We start from the raw sequence: 18,417 nt of genomic DNA on the forward strand, positions 1-18,417 counted from the left end.
ACATCAGTTAATAGTGCTGCTCCAGCAGAATTCTGCACTGAAATCCATTTCTCAGATTTTTTTATATTCAATTTTGAAATCTGACATGGGGCTAGACATATTGTCAATTTTCCAGCTGCCCCTGGTCATGTGATTTGTGCTTGCACTTCAGGAGAGAAATGCTTTCTGGCACGCTGCTGTTTTTCCTTCTCAATGTAACTGAATGTGTCTCAGTGGGACATGGGTTTTTACTATTGAGTGCTGTTCTTAGATCTACCAGGCAGCTGTTATCTTGTGTTAGGGAGCTGTTATCTGGTTACCTTCCCATTGTTCTTTTGTTTGGCTGCTGGGGGGGAAAAGGGAGGGGGTGATATCACTCCAACTTGCAGTACAGCAGTAAAGAGTGATTGAAGTTTATCAGAGCACAAGTCACATGACTTGGGGCAGCTGGGAAATTGACAATATGTCTAGCCCCATGTCAGATTTCAAAATTGAATATAAAAACAAACTGTTTGCTCTTTTAAGAAACGGATTTCAGTGCAGAATTCTGTTGGAGCAGCACTATTAACTGATTCATTTTGAAAAATTTATTTTTTTCCCATGACAGTATCCCTTTAATAAGAACCAGGCCTGATGTGTTTCGTGTCTACCAAGGACACTATGAGTAAGTGTCCTTGGTAGACACGAAACGCGTCAGGCCTGGTTCTTATGGAAAATAAATGTAAGCTTTTACAACCTGACTCCGGCTTCACCATTTCGTGGGTCCAGGCTTGTGCCAGCCTCTTTTGAAGTTTTCTTTCCTGAATGCGCTTGTGCATAACCTTAGGATTCATTGGAGGGAATGTCTTAAAGATCACAATGAGGCAGCTGGAATAAAAGCATGAACGATTAAGCTTATTTTTTACCAGCTGTTTGTACTTGCCCATAGGCATGGTGACATCCCTGGTGGCCATATCCCAGGTACAGCTGCTTTGATGTACACCCATAATCTAATAACAGAATCATGTAATATGCATGTCAGATGTATTATGCCCAGAATTTGAGAGAAGACATCTGCCATTTTATAAGAGACACAACACCAGGTGTACTGTAAGCAACATTTGACATAGGTCTAGACCTTAAGGTATAATATTCAATCATGGAAAACAAGTACAGAGTAAAAGTCATAGACAATGAACTATATACACCACAAGCCATTACAAGGGACAATGATCAGATATATATATATATGTTATAAAGAAGGGTCATCTGTTTCAGTATTTTATGTATTTGTCTTGTCAAATATGACAGAATATTATGAAGAACTAATCCTGTGGTGCATGAAAATCCCAGTTGTCCTGTTTGAACAAGATTATAACAGAGCCCACAGTTTCTTGCATCCACTCCCACTTTTTGGTCATCAGAAGATGCCAAAAATGTAAATATAAAGCCAATGCTTGATTAAATAATGTTGAAGTCCATATTTTATTATAGGCTTCATCTAGGGCAGGGATCCCCAACCTTTTGAACCCGTGAGCAACATTCAGAAGTAAAAGGAGTTGGGGAGCAACACTAGCATGAAAAATGTTCTTGGGGTGCCAAATAAGGGCTCTGATTGGCCATTTAGTAGCCCTTATGTGGATTGTCAACCTACATTGAGGCTTTGTTTGACAGTGCACCTGTTTTTTATACAACCAAAACTTGCCTCCAAGTCTTGAATTCAAAAATAGGCACCTGCTTTGAGGCCACTGAGAGCAACATCCAAGGGGTTGGAGAGCTACTGGTTGGGGACCACTGATCTAGGGGGTAGCAAGAGTTTATAATTTTTCGAATGCATATAAAAAGGATGGTTATCTTATGATGTGGTTATGCTATACATAATATTTTTCTAATTCATAGAAGCTGACTTTAGTAATAAGGAACAGTGGTTGTCTGGAGTCAGTAACTGGTTGACCAACTTGGAATAGCACTGGTTATTAAAAGGAACATACTGTTAGCACAGAGACTTGCAGCCGACCCCATGAATACATTGTAAGTTTTCTATTCATGAGCAGTTAATCATCCTGTTACTTCTGTGTCATTCGGTTAAGGAGTTGCTGCGGATACAGGCCACAATGGAGCCCTGTCTTTTCTGTCTGCTCTGTTGCAAATGTGTCTTTCAGTCACAATTCTTTCCAATGTGAGTTGCAGAGCAAAGCCAAACCTGGGACAGGAGTGCTCTTTGCATGATCATTAACGGCAGGCTCATTCAACTTTAAATGCTCTACCATTGGCCTTAGTAAATTACCTCAAAGTTTTAGCAATGATAAATAAAATCAGATGCTATATGTTTTTATTGCAGCTTCGTATATGGTCTCGGAATGAATGGAGGCATCTCTGTAGTTATCTGGAACGCACAGGTTCTTTTGAAGCGCAAAGACCTTGAATGTGGGCATTTGTGCTGGGGCAGGATGCAAAATGCAGAAAAGATGCTGCCTTGCACATGTGCTCTGCACTTTGCACCCTTCCCCTTTGTGAATAACCCCTTATATTCCCCTTGCTTCTGGAAATCTTCCAATTGTTCCAAGTTTGATTTGCTAATTTGCTACTTTTGTTTTTCTCATTTTGGGTATATTTTCTGCTTCTGTTTTTGAAATTTCCATAGGTATACTGCCATTCATTAACTGAACTTAAGGAGAGTTGTGTTGGGCATCCAAATATACACAGTATTGTCTGTAAGTTATGCAAATGGCATTTAGTAGATTTGGAGAATGAGTCAGCCCAGCTGCTTAAGTCAAAAACTGCACTGTAGGGAAACGCCTAATTATTAAGTCACGTACGCCATAGGATCAAGCATGTTCAGTTTGCTGCAGTAGAGAAACCCAACTGCTGCTTTTCCTATTTGACCAACTATGTTCTTTCCTCTCCTCTTTATTATATAGTATAATTTCTGTATTTATGTGTGTGTGTCAGATAAGGCAGAACCTTGTTGAATAAATATACGCATACTATTTGCAATGTTTCTTTAAGGGCAGAGACACACGCTGCAATTTGGGGAGATTAGTTGCCCGCCGACAAATCACCTCTCTTTTTCAGGGTGACTAATCTCCCCGAATTGCCTCCCCTGCCTTCTTGCCGGCTAGATTGTAAATCACTGGCGGGGTGGCACTCTGAGCACTTCATTTTCCGAAGTCGTCTGAAGTTGCCTCATGAGGAAACTTCAGACTACTTTGGAAAACAAAGCGATCCGAGTGCCACCCCGCCAGTGATTTACTTTCTAGCAGACGGGAAGGCAGGGGAGGCAGTTCGGGGAGATTACTCGGCCCGAACTGCCTCTGCTCCACCTGGACCTTAAATTTGACCTTATAAAACCAAATGAGACTTGTTTGTTTTCGATTTATGTTATATAAATAGGTACTTGGGGACGGAAATACATTTCAATACATATTCAATTTGGCGTAGAATGTATTGGGAGCGATGCCCAGTGATTTAGCATTTTAATTGGCATTATAATTATTATTAGCATGAGGTTTACCTATACATTTGAACAAATCTACCAGAATTAAAGGGGTGTATCGGAATGTTTGAGGATCTTTATTATATGGGGAAGACACTGGAATTTCCCACTTGATTAGTTAGAATTGCTAGCATTTTAATTGCCACGGCCAACAGGAGCATTGTTGTTAAAGGATCTCAGTCTCCATCACCAGTGCCACCAGGGACTGGCAGAGGAGACAACTTTTTAAAGTTTACCCCTGGTCGAAATCTATTAAGGGCCTCCCACAAGCAGGCTTTAAATGCATCCAGTGATACTACAACTGTTGAGCACTTGTCTTGGAATTTGGCAAGAAGATTGGTATATAATATTTATCCTAAGTCCGGAAGATTTTTCTATCATAATCATGACTGGTCTATGGGTATTTTTGATGCAATTTTTGATGTAACCATTACATTGTCTGTTGGTAGCCAATTTTATTATAGGTCATGACAACGTTTTTAAAATGTTGGTCAGACTAGTATTAAATATTTTCCTCTCTTACAATTACCTATCATATAATATAATGATGCTTTCACAATGTTCTACAGGTACAAGGTCATTCAACATGATGTCCCCCGCTGGTGACAATTCTGAGCTGTTGGCAGAAATTAAAGCAGGAATAAATCTAAAACCAACTCCTCAAAGTAAAGGACTTACAACAGTCTTCTCTGGCAGTGGGCAGCATGGCGCAAATGTATGTATCTTATTTCTACTTCCCTGTTTTCTTTTCATTGTATAATATTTTTTGAATTGGGGAAATAATATTATTAAGTAAAATATTAATACTTAAGCAAACAGATACAACCCAATGTCTAGAGCAATTTATTATGAAACTGAAAGGGACATTGTTCCCTGAAAAAGCTCCTCCACCTTTACATGACATGAAGCATTTGTAATGAGTCACTGGCTGGTTATGATAAGCAGTGTGTCCAAGTTTGGCCTAGGGAAGGCTGTAGAATGATAAAAGAGAGGTTGCTGTGTGAGTTTCCAGTTAAGATCATGAAAACTCTCTGCTCTTTTAAATACTAAACTGGCATCTTCTAGACTGTGGAACCCACTACCTGAATAAGGGGAAGTTGCATACCACAGCAGGTTGTCATCCAATGAAACTTACCTCTTTAGACAAGCCTCTTCTCTTGAGTCATACACTTGTTACCTGACCTTTCTTCTTGTTTCTGTAACCTTAATCCTATTTCCCTTACAGATGTGGCGGCACTACATTCCACACAAGACCCTCCTTGAATTCTTGCAAGAATTCTGTTTGAAACTTGCAGGAATTGTATTATATGCCCAATGTCAGAATAGAATTGTGAAGTACTGTGTTCTTTTATAAAAACAATGATATAGTTTTGTAAAAAAGACTATGGGCTCAGTATTAGAGAATACAGAATACGGATGTCACTGGCTAAATGCGTGCCATATTGCCTGAGATTTTATGTCTGTGTTTACTAAGCTCATACTTTCATTTTGCTTTGAAAGTTTATTATTAAATTTGTTAGAAATGCAAATGTACATTTGTTGTTGTGCTTTTTTTTCTAGGCAGAGGTTCACATTTCAACAACTCCACCACCCTCCTCACCTTCAACACCACCGAGCAATGCAGTTACCAGTACAGTTTCCGTATCCAGCACAGTAGGGCCCAAATCTCCTGAACCTCTCGTAAATGGAAACTCATCCCCTCTGGCTCAGGCCCAGCCAAGCCAACTTGATGTAGAGTCACTGATACCAACACACGATGAGCAGGGCAGGCCTATTCCAGAATGGAAGCGGCAAGTGATGGTGAGGAAGCTACAACTAAAGATACAGGAGGAAGAAGAGAAAAAACGCACGGTAAGAATAAAAGCTATATAGTGTTTTGATTTGGTTATGGTGTGGCTTTAATGAGTGAACTTGGTCTCTTAAGATCTATCTATCTATCATCTATCTGTCTATCATCTATCTATCCATTTGTAATACATAAGAAGAGAGCACACCACCCAGTGAAATATACACTATTTCACAAAAGAGGGGGATGTGCTCTCTTCTTATGTATTACAAATGGATATATATATATATGCTAGGATCATAGGAATCACAATTGTTCAGGAATGTTCTATTGGCACTGTGTTTTGAACAGCAATGTGCTGTTGGGTCAGGTAGAGGTGTATAGTGTTTAACATCATGTATGTGCCTTGCTTTCTACACTAGGAAATACCAGATTAGAAAATGAAAATCTCTGATTATAAAGGATGACTTTTTGACTTCCCTGGTGCAGTGCTGCCTCAGGCAAGAAACAACACTGGGAACCATAAAATAATTTAAGAGAAGTCACAGATGCAAAATGTAAATATGAATGAAGCATAAGCATAAAATATGATTCACTGTACAGGCTCATGGAAACGCTGCATTTAAAGTAGCTGATTCCATACACATAAGGAATATTAAGCTCATACTAAGAAAATTATTATTAACATGTATTTATATAGCGCCAACATATTGCGTAGCACTGTATAAAAAAATAAGAAAATAAAATATCTTCAGACATCAAAATTGGCTGTTCGTTATTCTGATGATCAGTCTGTATGGAGACAAAATGTGATAAACAAAGTAAACACATTAGGAAGGCTGTAAACATTTGCATCTTTAGTGGGTCAACTGCCTTTGTACTTCTCATAATGTATGCTAGAGCATGTAGTTATAGGGAGAGACAGGCATTGTTAATAATATTAGTAGTAAAGTTATTATTAACATGTAATTATAAAGCACCAGTGTAGTCTTCTGTTTTTGGGAAATGTGTATACATTAGACATACAGATTACATACAAAAAAATAAATGATAAAAGAGGTAAAGAGGGCCGTGCCTAAAAGAGCAACGTTAGACAGCATTAGAATATAATCACAATTCTACAGTGTATAAAGAACCTCTACTGAATTAGCATTAGATTTAACTTCTTGTACTTGTTCAAAAAATATATGAAAATGAATTACTGATTGACTTGATAGCCCTGTGACAATGACATAAATGGAGCTGATCATAAAAGTGTAAAACATTAATAAGACCCACACTAGTAGAAATGAAGGCTGCTGACAGGCAAGGAGATGGGTAACCCATGATTTATCCAGTCTAGTCTCTCGTTTGTCATGGCTCTAAGGACAACTAGAAATGATCTCTTCCTTAAAAGCACAATAACAGCAAAAAATGAGTGTTTTAAAGTAGCGGGTTATTTATCAAAGGTTGAATTTTAGAGCGATGTGAAATTTTTTAAACTCTTTTGAAGTCAAACTTGGCAAAAATGGGGCTCATCACTACTATTAACATCTTCAAATAGTAAAAAGGAGCTCTGCCATTGACTTCTACATGAACTTGCCAGGTTCTAGGTGGAGAATAGTCGAATTAGAACTGTTTCCAGGGTCGATAAATGGCGCATTCAAATTCGAGTTGGTGGTTTTAAATTCAAATTTGTGAGTTGTGAATTTACAATTTGAACCTTGGTAAATCTGCCCCATAATGTACTTTAGCCTCACACCATTAAAAAAGTAGTGTTTTCTTCAGAAATAATAATATATTTATATAAATTAGCTGCTTTGTAGCCATGGGGCAGCCATTTAAAGGAGGAAAGGCCAGTTTACATAGCAGATAAGCTCTTTAGTATGTAATGGTGTTCTACAGAGCTTATTTGATATCTGCTATTTAACCTGTACCAATCAGCCTGCATAAGGAAGGTTTAATTCTAAGCAACAGTATGCAGTAAAAAGTATTTGTAAATGTAATGGCTAGTCAAAGCAGTCAATCTTTTGCTTTACTCTTCGTGACTTTCATGACTATGTAAGCAATGTAACAGAATTAACATTAATTCAGCCAGGACTCCAATAGAGGAGTTAAAAAAAAAACAGAAAGTTCTTATGACAGCCGTATGAGTATACTTACTTTAGTCCTATATTTTTTGTCCCATTAACATTTCACAATTTTAGAATTGGTAATAAAAGAAAATGTCAAAATGGCCCACAACAGTTTAATTTTCATTAAAGTTTTGTTTTACCAATTCTTATGTTTGCATGGTGTGGGCATGATTTTCTTCTTACTTTTTTTAAAATATGCATTTAAACTGCAGTATTTTATGTGTCAAAATCGGCAGCATTTAGTGTTAAGCGTCATCAAAAAAACACTGGGGGTCATTTATCAACACTGGGCAAATTTGCCCATGGGCAGTAACCATTGGCAACCAATCAAATTGCTGCATTCATTGTTCTACTTGCAGCTGGCTTTAAAAAGCTAATCACTGATTGGTTGCTATAGGTAACTGTCCATGGGCAAATTTGCCCAGTGTTGATAAATGAGCCCCACTATCTTTTACTATAATACAGAATATAAAGCACTGTATGTAACCGTGAAAAGTGAAACAAGTGAACACATTATACTGCAAGTTTAAATGTTGTACATGGTCATTTAGTGGTGTAATGAGTGATCTTTCTGTCATGATCATCATCATCACCCGTCTCCCTCATTATCATTGGTATTGTGTTCTTGGTTCTATGAACAAGCAAAATTGTGCATGAGTAGTGGAGTGTGAACTGTATGTTCCACCAATAAAAAGTTTGTTCTTTACTTCTGTTCTTTTGGTTCCTGAACCAGTTTGTAAGACAGAACACTACAAGCTTGACATTTAGTCTGTATGCCGTTACACCACTAAAAACATGTAGTTTCTGAGAACATGTAAAAAAAAAAAGAAAAAAATGGCTCTGTATTCTGAGGGATATTTTTTCCCTCTGTTTTCTTCTTTTGCCATAGTTTGAGGCCGGTAGTTACTACCACCATGAAGGCTGGAGATATTCTCATGCTCATAATGCAATTTTGGGACCCTTTGGAGAACTCATGACTGAAAGCGATATAAATCGCATTGAGAAACAAATTGAGAACCTTCAAGTAATGCACAAAGTCCAAATGGTGGAGACAGAGCTCGAGCAACTTGAGCAAGAGCTACAACAACTACTTCCTGTATCTGCTGCATTGGCTCAAGAACATTTTACAGTTAACCCAAAGCAAATGCAAGGTAGAGCGGAGGATCTCCCAGCTTGGTGTAGCAATATCTCCACTCTTTTAAAAAGTATGGCAATCCTTCTTGCAACTCTTGGTGGAAAAGAAACTGATCTTGCAGACCTAGTTACCCGTGAAACACAAGAACAACCTCAAAGTCCTGTAAAGGATGGTGGAACAAATATTGGGAGATCTCAGTCCTTTAGTTCTACTAAAGAAGAAGTTGAAAAAGAAATCAAGCAGTGTGGTGTATCTGTTAAAAACATTAAGGCTAATTATGAGCTATGTACACAACCTCATAATGATTCTGAAGCATCAAGAAGAATTTACAAAAGGAAAAGATCATTACCAGTAGTCACTAATGGGTATGCATATGAAAGAGAACCAATTTTAGAAGAAGACTATGTGACGAACAATGGTCAGTTCCATGTTCCACCTAGAATGCACAATTAAGATTCTATAATACTGCACTCTCAACTAAAATATCAGGATCAAGGTATATTCCCAAGGGAGATGGAAACAGGCAACCAGAGCACTATTATGGATGCATTAGGAGAACCATTACTTAGTGAAGATCATATGAACAGAAGTCTTCCAATGCAGACCGAGCTTAGCTGTGTACAACACTAAATAGACATGAGGAAAGAGAGAATAGTATATCTTTTTCTGGAGCACTGGAAAAAATGGACCTTCACAGAGTCCATAAAAAATGGCAATACTAAAAGAAAGGGAATGCATGGGTTAGAAAATACAGATTTAGGAGGGTGAAGAAGGAAGGCTAAAACTGTGCAAAGGCTCTAGTAATGATGATAGGCTTTTATATTTAATGAAGCAGAGACAAGTAGTAGGAAAGTTGCTTAGCCACTGGAGGAACATAACATGCCAAGTTCCCACAAGGCAGATAAGGTGCCTAAGCAGGGCAAATATGATTTACTGGAATGAACACTTTTTGCCCCATGTCAACGGTGTCCAAGTTGAGTATTAAAGTTTAACATTAGATCTCTTCATGCTCGGTTACTTTCAACTACTAGAAATGAACATGTCACGAGAAGAGAGAAAATGTAGACATATTTTATGCTATGAAATGTTTGACCGCCTTGGCAGCAACAACTGAGAGCTCATTAGGAATTTTCACAAAACAGTAATGGAAGAGATAGAAGCAGGAAAAAGAGATTGGTCTGATGGCTTTGAAGACATTAAACACAGATATTTACGGCATAGTGTTATGGGAGGCTTTGATGGCTTTAGAGAAATAAGGCTACTGGAAGAAACTGACCTCCAAACTGCATCAATTAAAGAAGTTCCAGTGCCCACAGACATTAAAATTAAGGAAAATCCTGTGGTTGCATCTGATGATCTGAAGCCCCCTCCTAAAAGTAGAAAGGACTCTATCCAACTGGTATCTGAACTTGAAGAATTTACAAACGATGATATATGTCGTTAAATTGATTGCAGTTTTTCATTCTGGAAAGAAGAGATGATATATGATGTTTCTTTTGCATATTTATTCCAGTCAAAGCTGGTGAATTATTTACTATTCCCAGCAGAAAAGTAATGAAGAGGCCTAACAAATGGTGCACATAGTCATTAGAGTGGAAATGGAAGGAATTGGTCTCTCTTCCATGAAAGGATAGTTGTTTTGTTTACAAGGAGGGGGCTGTTGAAATGTGTTTAAGATTACATATATGAAAAGGGATATTTATGTCAACCTATTTCTCTGTGATTGGGTAATTTTCACTAAAAAGCCCAATAGAAACATAAAAAATAGATTACAACGTAGTAGTTTTTGTATACAGAAAGAAAGTAAAGTGATGCACATAGAGTGCATAGGTATAATTATGAGAAAGAAGTGTAGAGCAACACTAATTATATTTTGAATTTGTTTTCTTAGTTTATAGTTCATTAAGTTCATAAAAAATGATGAAGACAGTGAAAACAATATACTCAAAATGTTTTTCATTTAATTCCAAACAATGTTTGAAAATTAAAATTATGATGGCATTAAATTAGTTGTACTTTAAACATTTAACATCATTGTGTTGCTGTTATGGTAGAGTTAGATGATAGAGATAAATGGAGATCAGAAATGCCGCTGATGAAGTACACACTTGTCAACCACAAAACTCATTTTAGTGGAGTTGATCTTGTTGGTAGTTAGCGCAGCAGTTAAAACAAATGAGTGGATTTTATATAATAATTTGATACAAATAACCAGTAAAGCTGATATGTAGATTGTTCTAGTTTTTTTTTTGCCAGTTGCATATTATTATTATTATTATTATAGATTGAGTTGGAAGCCACATATAATAAATTTACATTGTAAGTCTTTAATGGCTTTAATGGGCAGATCTACTAAAGTTCGAATGGTAAATGGTAAATTCGAATTTTCAAAAATTTTTGGGGGTCAAAACTCGAATTCAAATTTAAAGCCACCAACTCAAATTTTAATTTGAATGTAAAATTTATCACATCTCGACCCTGGAAGCAGTTCTAATTTGACTATTCTCCACCTAAAACCTGCTGAATTCATGTAAAAGTCAATGGCATAGGTCCCTTGAATTTTGAAGGTCCCTTTGAAGATGTTGATAGCAGTGATGAGCCAAATTTTTGCCAAGTTTCGCTTCTAAATTTGTCACAATAGAGTGTGAAGTGTAATTCTATACAGCAGGTCTCTTAATCTAAATCCTATGAAAGACAAAATATCTCCAAGGTCAAGCTTTGAACAAAAAAATTAATTTGTTTTGTATATTTTGAAGTGCTATATCTATTTAAAAATGGCATTCCTAAATAAATAAATTGAAATTGAGCTCTCCATATTCTTTTGTTTATTTTTTTAATACCGATTCATAAGTGACTAGGTGTGTGTTGGTTGCTGTTTAAAGTTTTCAAAACATTTTTTAATTTGTGTGTGTCTAATGAAGATTCCTCTTCCAGCTCCATATTCTTCCTTCCAATTAAAAAACACTGTTTTTTTTTATCTCATTCTCTATTTGCTCATTTTCATATGGATAATACAGGGATAAATATTCAAGTAAAATTATGTTCTATAAGATCAATGGCAGGATTTGAGATCTGGGAACAATCATCCAAAGACTTTTCTGATTTAATTGTCCAAATTTGTGCTGCCCCAGGACACTACAGCAGATGGCAGGCACTGGAACTTAGGATATCCAAATATTTTGACTCCCCCCAATTAAAAGAGCCTGCTGCCTCGGTTTGGGTGTTTTTGGCATCTATGGTATATACACTAAGCCAAAAGAAACAAGTTGGTGTGCAACCTCATAATTGAGCATGCAATACAAACATTTGCTGGGCAGATGTTACAGAATGAGGCTTGTAGCATCTTGATTCACAGACTTGTATGAAAAGCAATTGTTTTGGAGGGGCACTATGGCAAATATATTTTATTCAAGAGTTCTCTAAATGATGACATGACTTTTTTGTTGTTTTTTTATCCTATTTGAGTAATTTTCTGGTCTGGTAGACATTATGGTGATAATAACAACAACATATGCATATGGTCCTAATAGTAGAGGCAGAATTTGTGCAGAACTTCTTTGTCATCAAAGAAATATTGGTTATATATACTTTGTCATGCCAATAATGATTGGCATGACAAAGTATATACAGTAAGTACGACCAGCATAACAAATAGGCGACTGACAACCCATGCTCTAGTTGTATGCTGTTGGCACGTGCCGCTGGTTAGATAAGTGCAATAAAACTATGGTTATTTTATTTCTAATCACAAATGCACAAACATGGGAAGCATTTTGCTTGGGACAGTGTGTGGGTTGATTTCACAAACTGGACCATTTTGTTTTAGTACAGTCCACAAGCTAAAAACAAACGCCCTTTAGAAAATCAGCTGGTTCATTTTGTAGGTAACTGCATTGGCACATATTAAGCTGTACACTCTATTGTGCCATTATTTTAGAAAAATAAAAAGAAACACAACATTTTGAAAGATCCTTATCTTTATTGTTCTTTCTGCTCCTTTTTTTTTCTTTCTCATGCAATAGACCTAGAGATCTGACTATATATTTGTAATTTAACTAAGGCTTGTTTTACACTTGTTTGCTCCCTGTAGGGTGTCTATAGCATTTTTCCTATGGGTGGGAAGTAACTACTTATCTTAATATCAGGGGGCAATCGCATATTCTTGGGACTGCTGAATATACTGTCAGCCGAGGACAACATCAAGTTGTGCAATATAACATGTATACTTTAATTAAAAAATGACGTATACATAATTCCCTTTCCTTTGTCATGATTTGTCATAATATAATAATATATTCTTCATAATATGAGTCTGTAGTTATCCCAGCTGTAATTACACGGGCAAACAGAAATGCGATTTTCATGGAGTATCTAAGTACTTAAGTACATATTCTGTAAAAGAAACAGAACAAAGGGAGAGGGTCACACCTGTTGCATCTCTAAATGTGGTAGAGTCAGTTGTCTCCTGCTCAAACAGAATAACCTTTACACAGTAGCCTGCGGCACAATGAAATCCAGCTTCCGTAATAGATTGCTAAAAAAAAAAAAGAGAAAAAGAGGAGGAAAACAAGAAAAGCAGTGTGGGTTGGTTTAAATACAATTTTTGAATTTCAAACATTTAAATACCGGTAAATATAGATCGACTTTAGATTGTAAATTCCAGTTATAGTCCTAGCTCACAAGAGCTTACCATCTAAAGTCTATATATATATATATATATATATATATATATAATGCCCACACTATAACTAAGGGGGAGTATTGGAGGAAAATCTTAGTAGTGGAGCCTCCAGACACACTATGTGTAAGCTTCTATTAGCCTTAAAGGTGATAGTAAAAAATTGATCTAAAGTTATTCAGATGACCCTTAAAATCCCATGTACAAAAAGTTTTGGGTGATTCAAGATACTCCAAGCGAAGGGCCACTGGGCTTGGTCAGAAGTCACTGAAGTCTACACACACACACACACAAGAAGAGAGTAGGGAATTTAATGCTGCACCCTAGATTTAATTATTTTTAAACTATTTTTTCAACTTATATTTTATTGTACCATTTTTTCTCTTTTTCTTTTGTTTGTTTATGGTAACATATCAGTGTACATTACATGCATACTTGTTATATAACATTACTTCCAAGAGAAAAATTATGAAGAGAAAAGAAAATAATAGATTTAATACATTTTATCACTGATTTTACAGAAATGACTTAACCTCTGCCAGCATAATTTTTAAACATTGTAAGCTGGTTAATCAGAGAGGGATCAGGCAGTTCAGTAGTTTCTGAACAAATTGTCAAAATGGCAACATGTCCATAAAGCCCAGCGTAACCATTTTGAACACTCAGAGTAGATTGCTCTGTTCCGGCACACAGTGACTAAACCCAGGAGTTTGTGAAAAAGATTGGGCTACACCAATTACAACCGATTGACCAAGCAGTTGTTTTACCCATTGGTGGGCTAATGTATAACCAGAATTACTCTGTTGTGGAAGGGATTAGAAAGGAATTTCCAAGAAAATGGAGTCTGAACAGCCAGGCTGAGAATTTACTGGTAGGTTGGGTGGCAAAGACTGGGGAAATTCAAAACCACCTAAAGGCATAAGTAAATACAAAAATATAGAGGATAATGTGGTGGGGTCTCACTACTAATACCCCATTCCAAGGATTTTACCAAAAAGTGAAGAAAAAGTCAATAGGATAGCGAGGCCTGTTTGAGAATAAAGGCAGCACCAGAGCAGTAGTACTTGGAAAAAGTTAAGATATTTATTAGGACATGTATAGCCTAACATGTTTTGCTCTTAGTCATAGGCTCACATTTACTAATAATAGGATATCATTGGCTATACATGTCCTGATAAATATCTTTTTGCAAATACTTCTGCTACTGCCATTATTGTCAAACAGGCCTTGCTATCGAATTGACAATTTAAAACCATACCAGCTCAGAATCAGGCTGATCCAGCAGAAAACTGTGTGGCTTGGCACTAGGGGAGTAACATTACAATGATGCAATGACAGAGCTAGTAAGTAGTAACACTCTTCTGTGGCTCATCAGTTATTCAGCTACACCTCCCATCAAACCTTGTGTTAGTAAGGCAGGAGTGATTAGGAGAAACTGCAGCTACCAGAGACAGGTGAGGAAAAAAAAACTTCTTTATTAGAAAACTTGTAGTTTAGAATACTTGTGCATGTATTACCCTTTCCTAGCCATCCTCTGGAATTTCGAATGCCTGTGTTTAGATATTTCTGGTTCATCGTAGGTATGATGGTAGAAAATGTCAAATTAATTTTGTGTTCAGCATTCACCCCATGAAGAAGAAGAAGAAAAATAAGTGTGCACAGAATATTGCATAAATATGTGAATGTTTAGGGTCTGACTAATTGATTGTAAAGTAAACTGATGTTAGATTGCTGGAAAATATGGTCCATTTTGTTAAAAAAAATCTATCTTTAAGCAGTAAATGGGTGGCATTTTCCTTGTACCGCTCTTATGTACCATATCTATATCATGACCAGGATTGACCCTGACTCATTGTTACAACCTGAATTTTGCAAACGGATAAGGTTTCTTAATCCCCTTAAAATGGGCCCCAACGTTTCACAGGCCACTTGTCTTGTTTTGTAGGAAGAAGAAGAATCTGCCCGTTTATCCGCCATGCCAGCTTGGCGCAGGGAAATCCTGAGGAAGAAGATGGAGGAAGAAAAGTAAGAGACTTTTATGTTTTATTGGGAGGTGGCACTAGACTCTTTGTGAGAAAGTTAATAATATTTTCTCTCTCTCTTATTCCACTCCCACATCGGACGTGTAACAGAGAACAGAAACGGTAAGCTCTGTTAAATTTCTAATTTTTGATCTTCGGGCTTAGTTATTCATTTGGATTGGTATGTCAGCTAGTTTGCATGGTATGCGCTGAGATGTTATGCATGTCACTAATTGGCTGCAAAATGGAAAGTAAGCACTCTTCAACCAATAGCATAGAGCAGTGATCCCCAACCTGTAGTTCATGAGCAACATGTTGCTCTCCAACCCCTTGAATGTTGCTTCCAGTGGCCTCAAAGCAGGGGCTTATTTTTCAATTTAAGCCTTGAAGGCAAGTTTCAGTTGCATAAAAACCAGGTGCGCTGCCAAACAGAGCCTCAATGTAGGTTGACAATCCACATAGGCCAATTGGCCAATCCCAGCACTTATTTGGCACCCCAAGAAGATTTTTCATGCTTGTGTTGCTTCTGTTACTTCTGAATGATGCTCACAGGTTCAAAAGGTTGGAGATCCCCGGCATAGAGCATAGATCACTAACTGTAGTGGCAATTCTGGGGCTGCTGTTGCCTGAGGCAGCACCCCAGATGCTGCCCCCTTAAAACCCAGAAGTTCGGCTCTTAAAGTTACAAGAGCCGGCTTTTTGCTGCCCCTTGTAACTGACCACTCGATGCCGCTTGAGGCAAGGTTCTCGCCTCGCCTCATAGCAGGAGCGGCCCTGAGTTACTGTTTAACAGGAGTTCATTGTAACGTCTCGCCAGTCAGGAACCTTATTGGCAGCTGGCACTCTAAATGCACCAGAATACCCCTGCAAATTCCGGTGTTCACCAATGCCCTTTTGGGGCCCCGGGCTTTCTGCTGCAGAACCAACAGGGGATGGTGCTCTTTGGAGAGTGAAAGTTTGTAAACTGTACCAGCAAGGATCAGGCAAAATTGTAGTCTCAAAACAGGCAAAAAGGTCAGGACAGGCGGCAAGAATCAGAGTCAGACGTGCAGGAGTCAAAAAACCAGGAATCAATCACAGTAGTCTGCTTTAGGCGGGATCTTTAAACAGAAGCCTGCTTGGGCACCGCTACCAGAAAGAGCAGGGCTTTTAAAGGAGATTTGGCGGCAAAGTGGAATCTCGTGCTACCTGATGACGTCATGATGCTCCGCGACAAACGCGAGTGTCATGGCGTGCTTGAATATCGGGTGCCCGGGACCACGCATCAGACACACATGCGCCATGGGACATGGGTACAGACGCGCCGGGAGATAAGTGAACCCACCGATCTCCCGGCACATCTTAAATTCATCTTTTATATAGAGGTTAGTTTGGCAACAATTTCAAAAAATGTATAAATAGGGCAGCCCATTATGCTACCCTCATGCTCTTGCCTTGCTTTCAGCAATTAAGTATACAATTAAATATAGTTTAATACACAGGAGCCAAAAATATATTTTTATATATACATAGTATGATTAGCAGTTGGCATCTAATTAGTCAAAAAATAAGTACAAATGAAGTACAAAAACCAAAATTGACTTCCTTGTTGTTCCTATATAAATAAATGTAATTTCTTCTTGAAATGAGGGGTACTTCCATGGATTTCCATTATAGGCAGTGACAGGTGACATGATCGCAGAGAAACCAAGATCTCTCCCATGAGCCTTAGGACTGAACGTGGATGCTCCTAAGTTTAACTTGTCACAGTATGAGCTAAAATAAGAATATAAAGCACTAGCTTGAACATCGCCATGTGTAAGAAATGCTTTAGACGTTCCTACATTTAGCAGTGTATAGACTATTGCATTTATTGTTTAACAATTCTTTTTTTTTTAATGGTTACCTCTCCAGGAAAGAACAGGAGAAATTAAAGAAAGAGGAGGAAGAGCGTGAAAAAGAACAAACAGAAAAGCTTAGAACTCTCGGTTATGATGAAACAAAGCTGGCACCTTGGCAGAGGCAAATTATCCTAAAGAAAGGGGACATAGCAAAGCATTAGTTGCAATTTATTTCTTACTTTCACCTTCTTGCTGTTCAGTCTCCGTTTCAATGCACTGTTCAGTTGGAGGATGTCATGGTAACGTCTGTGCAAAACCTCACCCACGATATTAACAACTTTGGAGCTACAAAAAGAAAATGAATATATGGGGACATTTGGGGCGTTTTTAAGCTTACGCGATTTAGTCTGAATTTTACCTAAAAAACGAACGAGTTTAAACATTGCACTGTGGTTGACTCTGTGATAAAAAGTTCCTTTCATCAAAGTACTACAACATCTCATTTGAAATAGCAAAAACCTTTTTAAAACTTGTGAAACTTCAGTGGCCATCTTGTGCCACATGCCAGATTTACTCCGCTAGACCCGAGGCTGAAAAGAGAAAGTAAAGCCTATAAACAAGTGCTCATATTGTTGTGTTAGTTGCATATACAGGTATGAGATCTGGTATCTGGAAACCCATTATCCAGAAAGCTCCAAATTACGGAAAGGCCATATTCCATAGATTTTTTTTTATCCAAATAATCCACATTTTTAAATATGATTTAGAATTTTTCTTTGTACAGGTATAGGATCCCTTATCCGGAAACCCGATATCCAGAAAGCTCTGAATTACGGAATGACTGTCTCCCATAGACTCCATTTTATCCAAATAATCCAAATTTTTAAAAATAATTTCCTTTTTCTCTGTAATAATAAAACAGTAGCTTGTACTTGATCCCAACTGAGATAGAATTAATCCTTATTGGAAGCAAAACCAGCCTATTGAGTTTGTTTAATGTTTAAATGAATTTCTAGTAGACTTAAGGCATGAAGACCCAAATTACTGAAAGATCCGTTATCCGGAAAAACCCAGGTCCCGAGCATTCCGGATAACAGGACCCATACCTGTAATAATAAAACAGTACCTTGTACCTGATCCAAACTAAGATAAAATGAATCCTTATTGGAAGCAAAATCAGCCTATTGGGTTTATTTAATGTTTACTTGATTTTCTTGTAGACTTAAGATATGGAGATCCAAATTACAGATCTGTTATCCGGAAAACCCCAGGTCCAGAGCATTCTGGATAACAGATCCCATACCTGTACTGTATGCAACCCTGTAACAATGAGCAATTGCAGGCTACTAGTATATTAAAGTCATCATTTACTGCTTTACTGATACTGTACAATCAAAAGCATTGAAACC

At 37.5% G+C, this 18,417-nt stretch overlaps 1 protein-coding gene across 1 annotated transcript in view; it reads left to right on the forward strand.

Annotated features, from left to right (window-relative positions):
- Positions 1 to 17,571, forward strand: part of LOC108697689 (espin) — a 125,576-nt gene extending 108,005 nt beyond the window's left edge. Inside the window, exons 10-14 of the mRNA XM_018227966.2 lie at positions 4,024 to 4,169; positions 5,015 to 5,305; positions 15,113 to 15,192; positions 15,300 to 15,311; positions 17,082 to 17,571. Of these exons, the coding sequence (XP_018083455.1) occupies positions 4,024 to 4,169; positions 5,015 to 5,305; positions 15,113 to 15,192; positions 15,300 to 15,311; positions 17,082 to 17,229 (677 nt within the window). The 3' untranslated portion in view covers positions 17,230 to 17,571. The remainder of the gene's footprint in view (positions 1 to 4,023; positions 4,170 to 5,014; positions 5,306 to 15,112; positions 15,193 to 15,299; positions 15,312 to 17,081) is intronic.
- The last annotated feature ends 846 nt before the right edge of the window (positions 17,572 to 18,417 follow it).

The sequence above is a fragment of the Xenopus laevis genome, chromosome 7S (assembly GCF_017654675.1).
Source record: "Xenopus laevis strain J_2021 chromosome 7S, Xenopus_laevis_v10.1, whole genome shotgun sequence".
Taxonomy (NCBI): Eukaryota; Metazoa; Chordata; class Amphibia; order Anura; family Pipidae; genus Xenopus; species Xenopus laevis.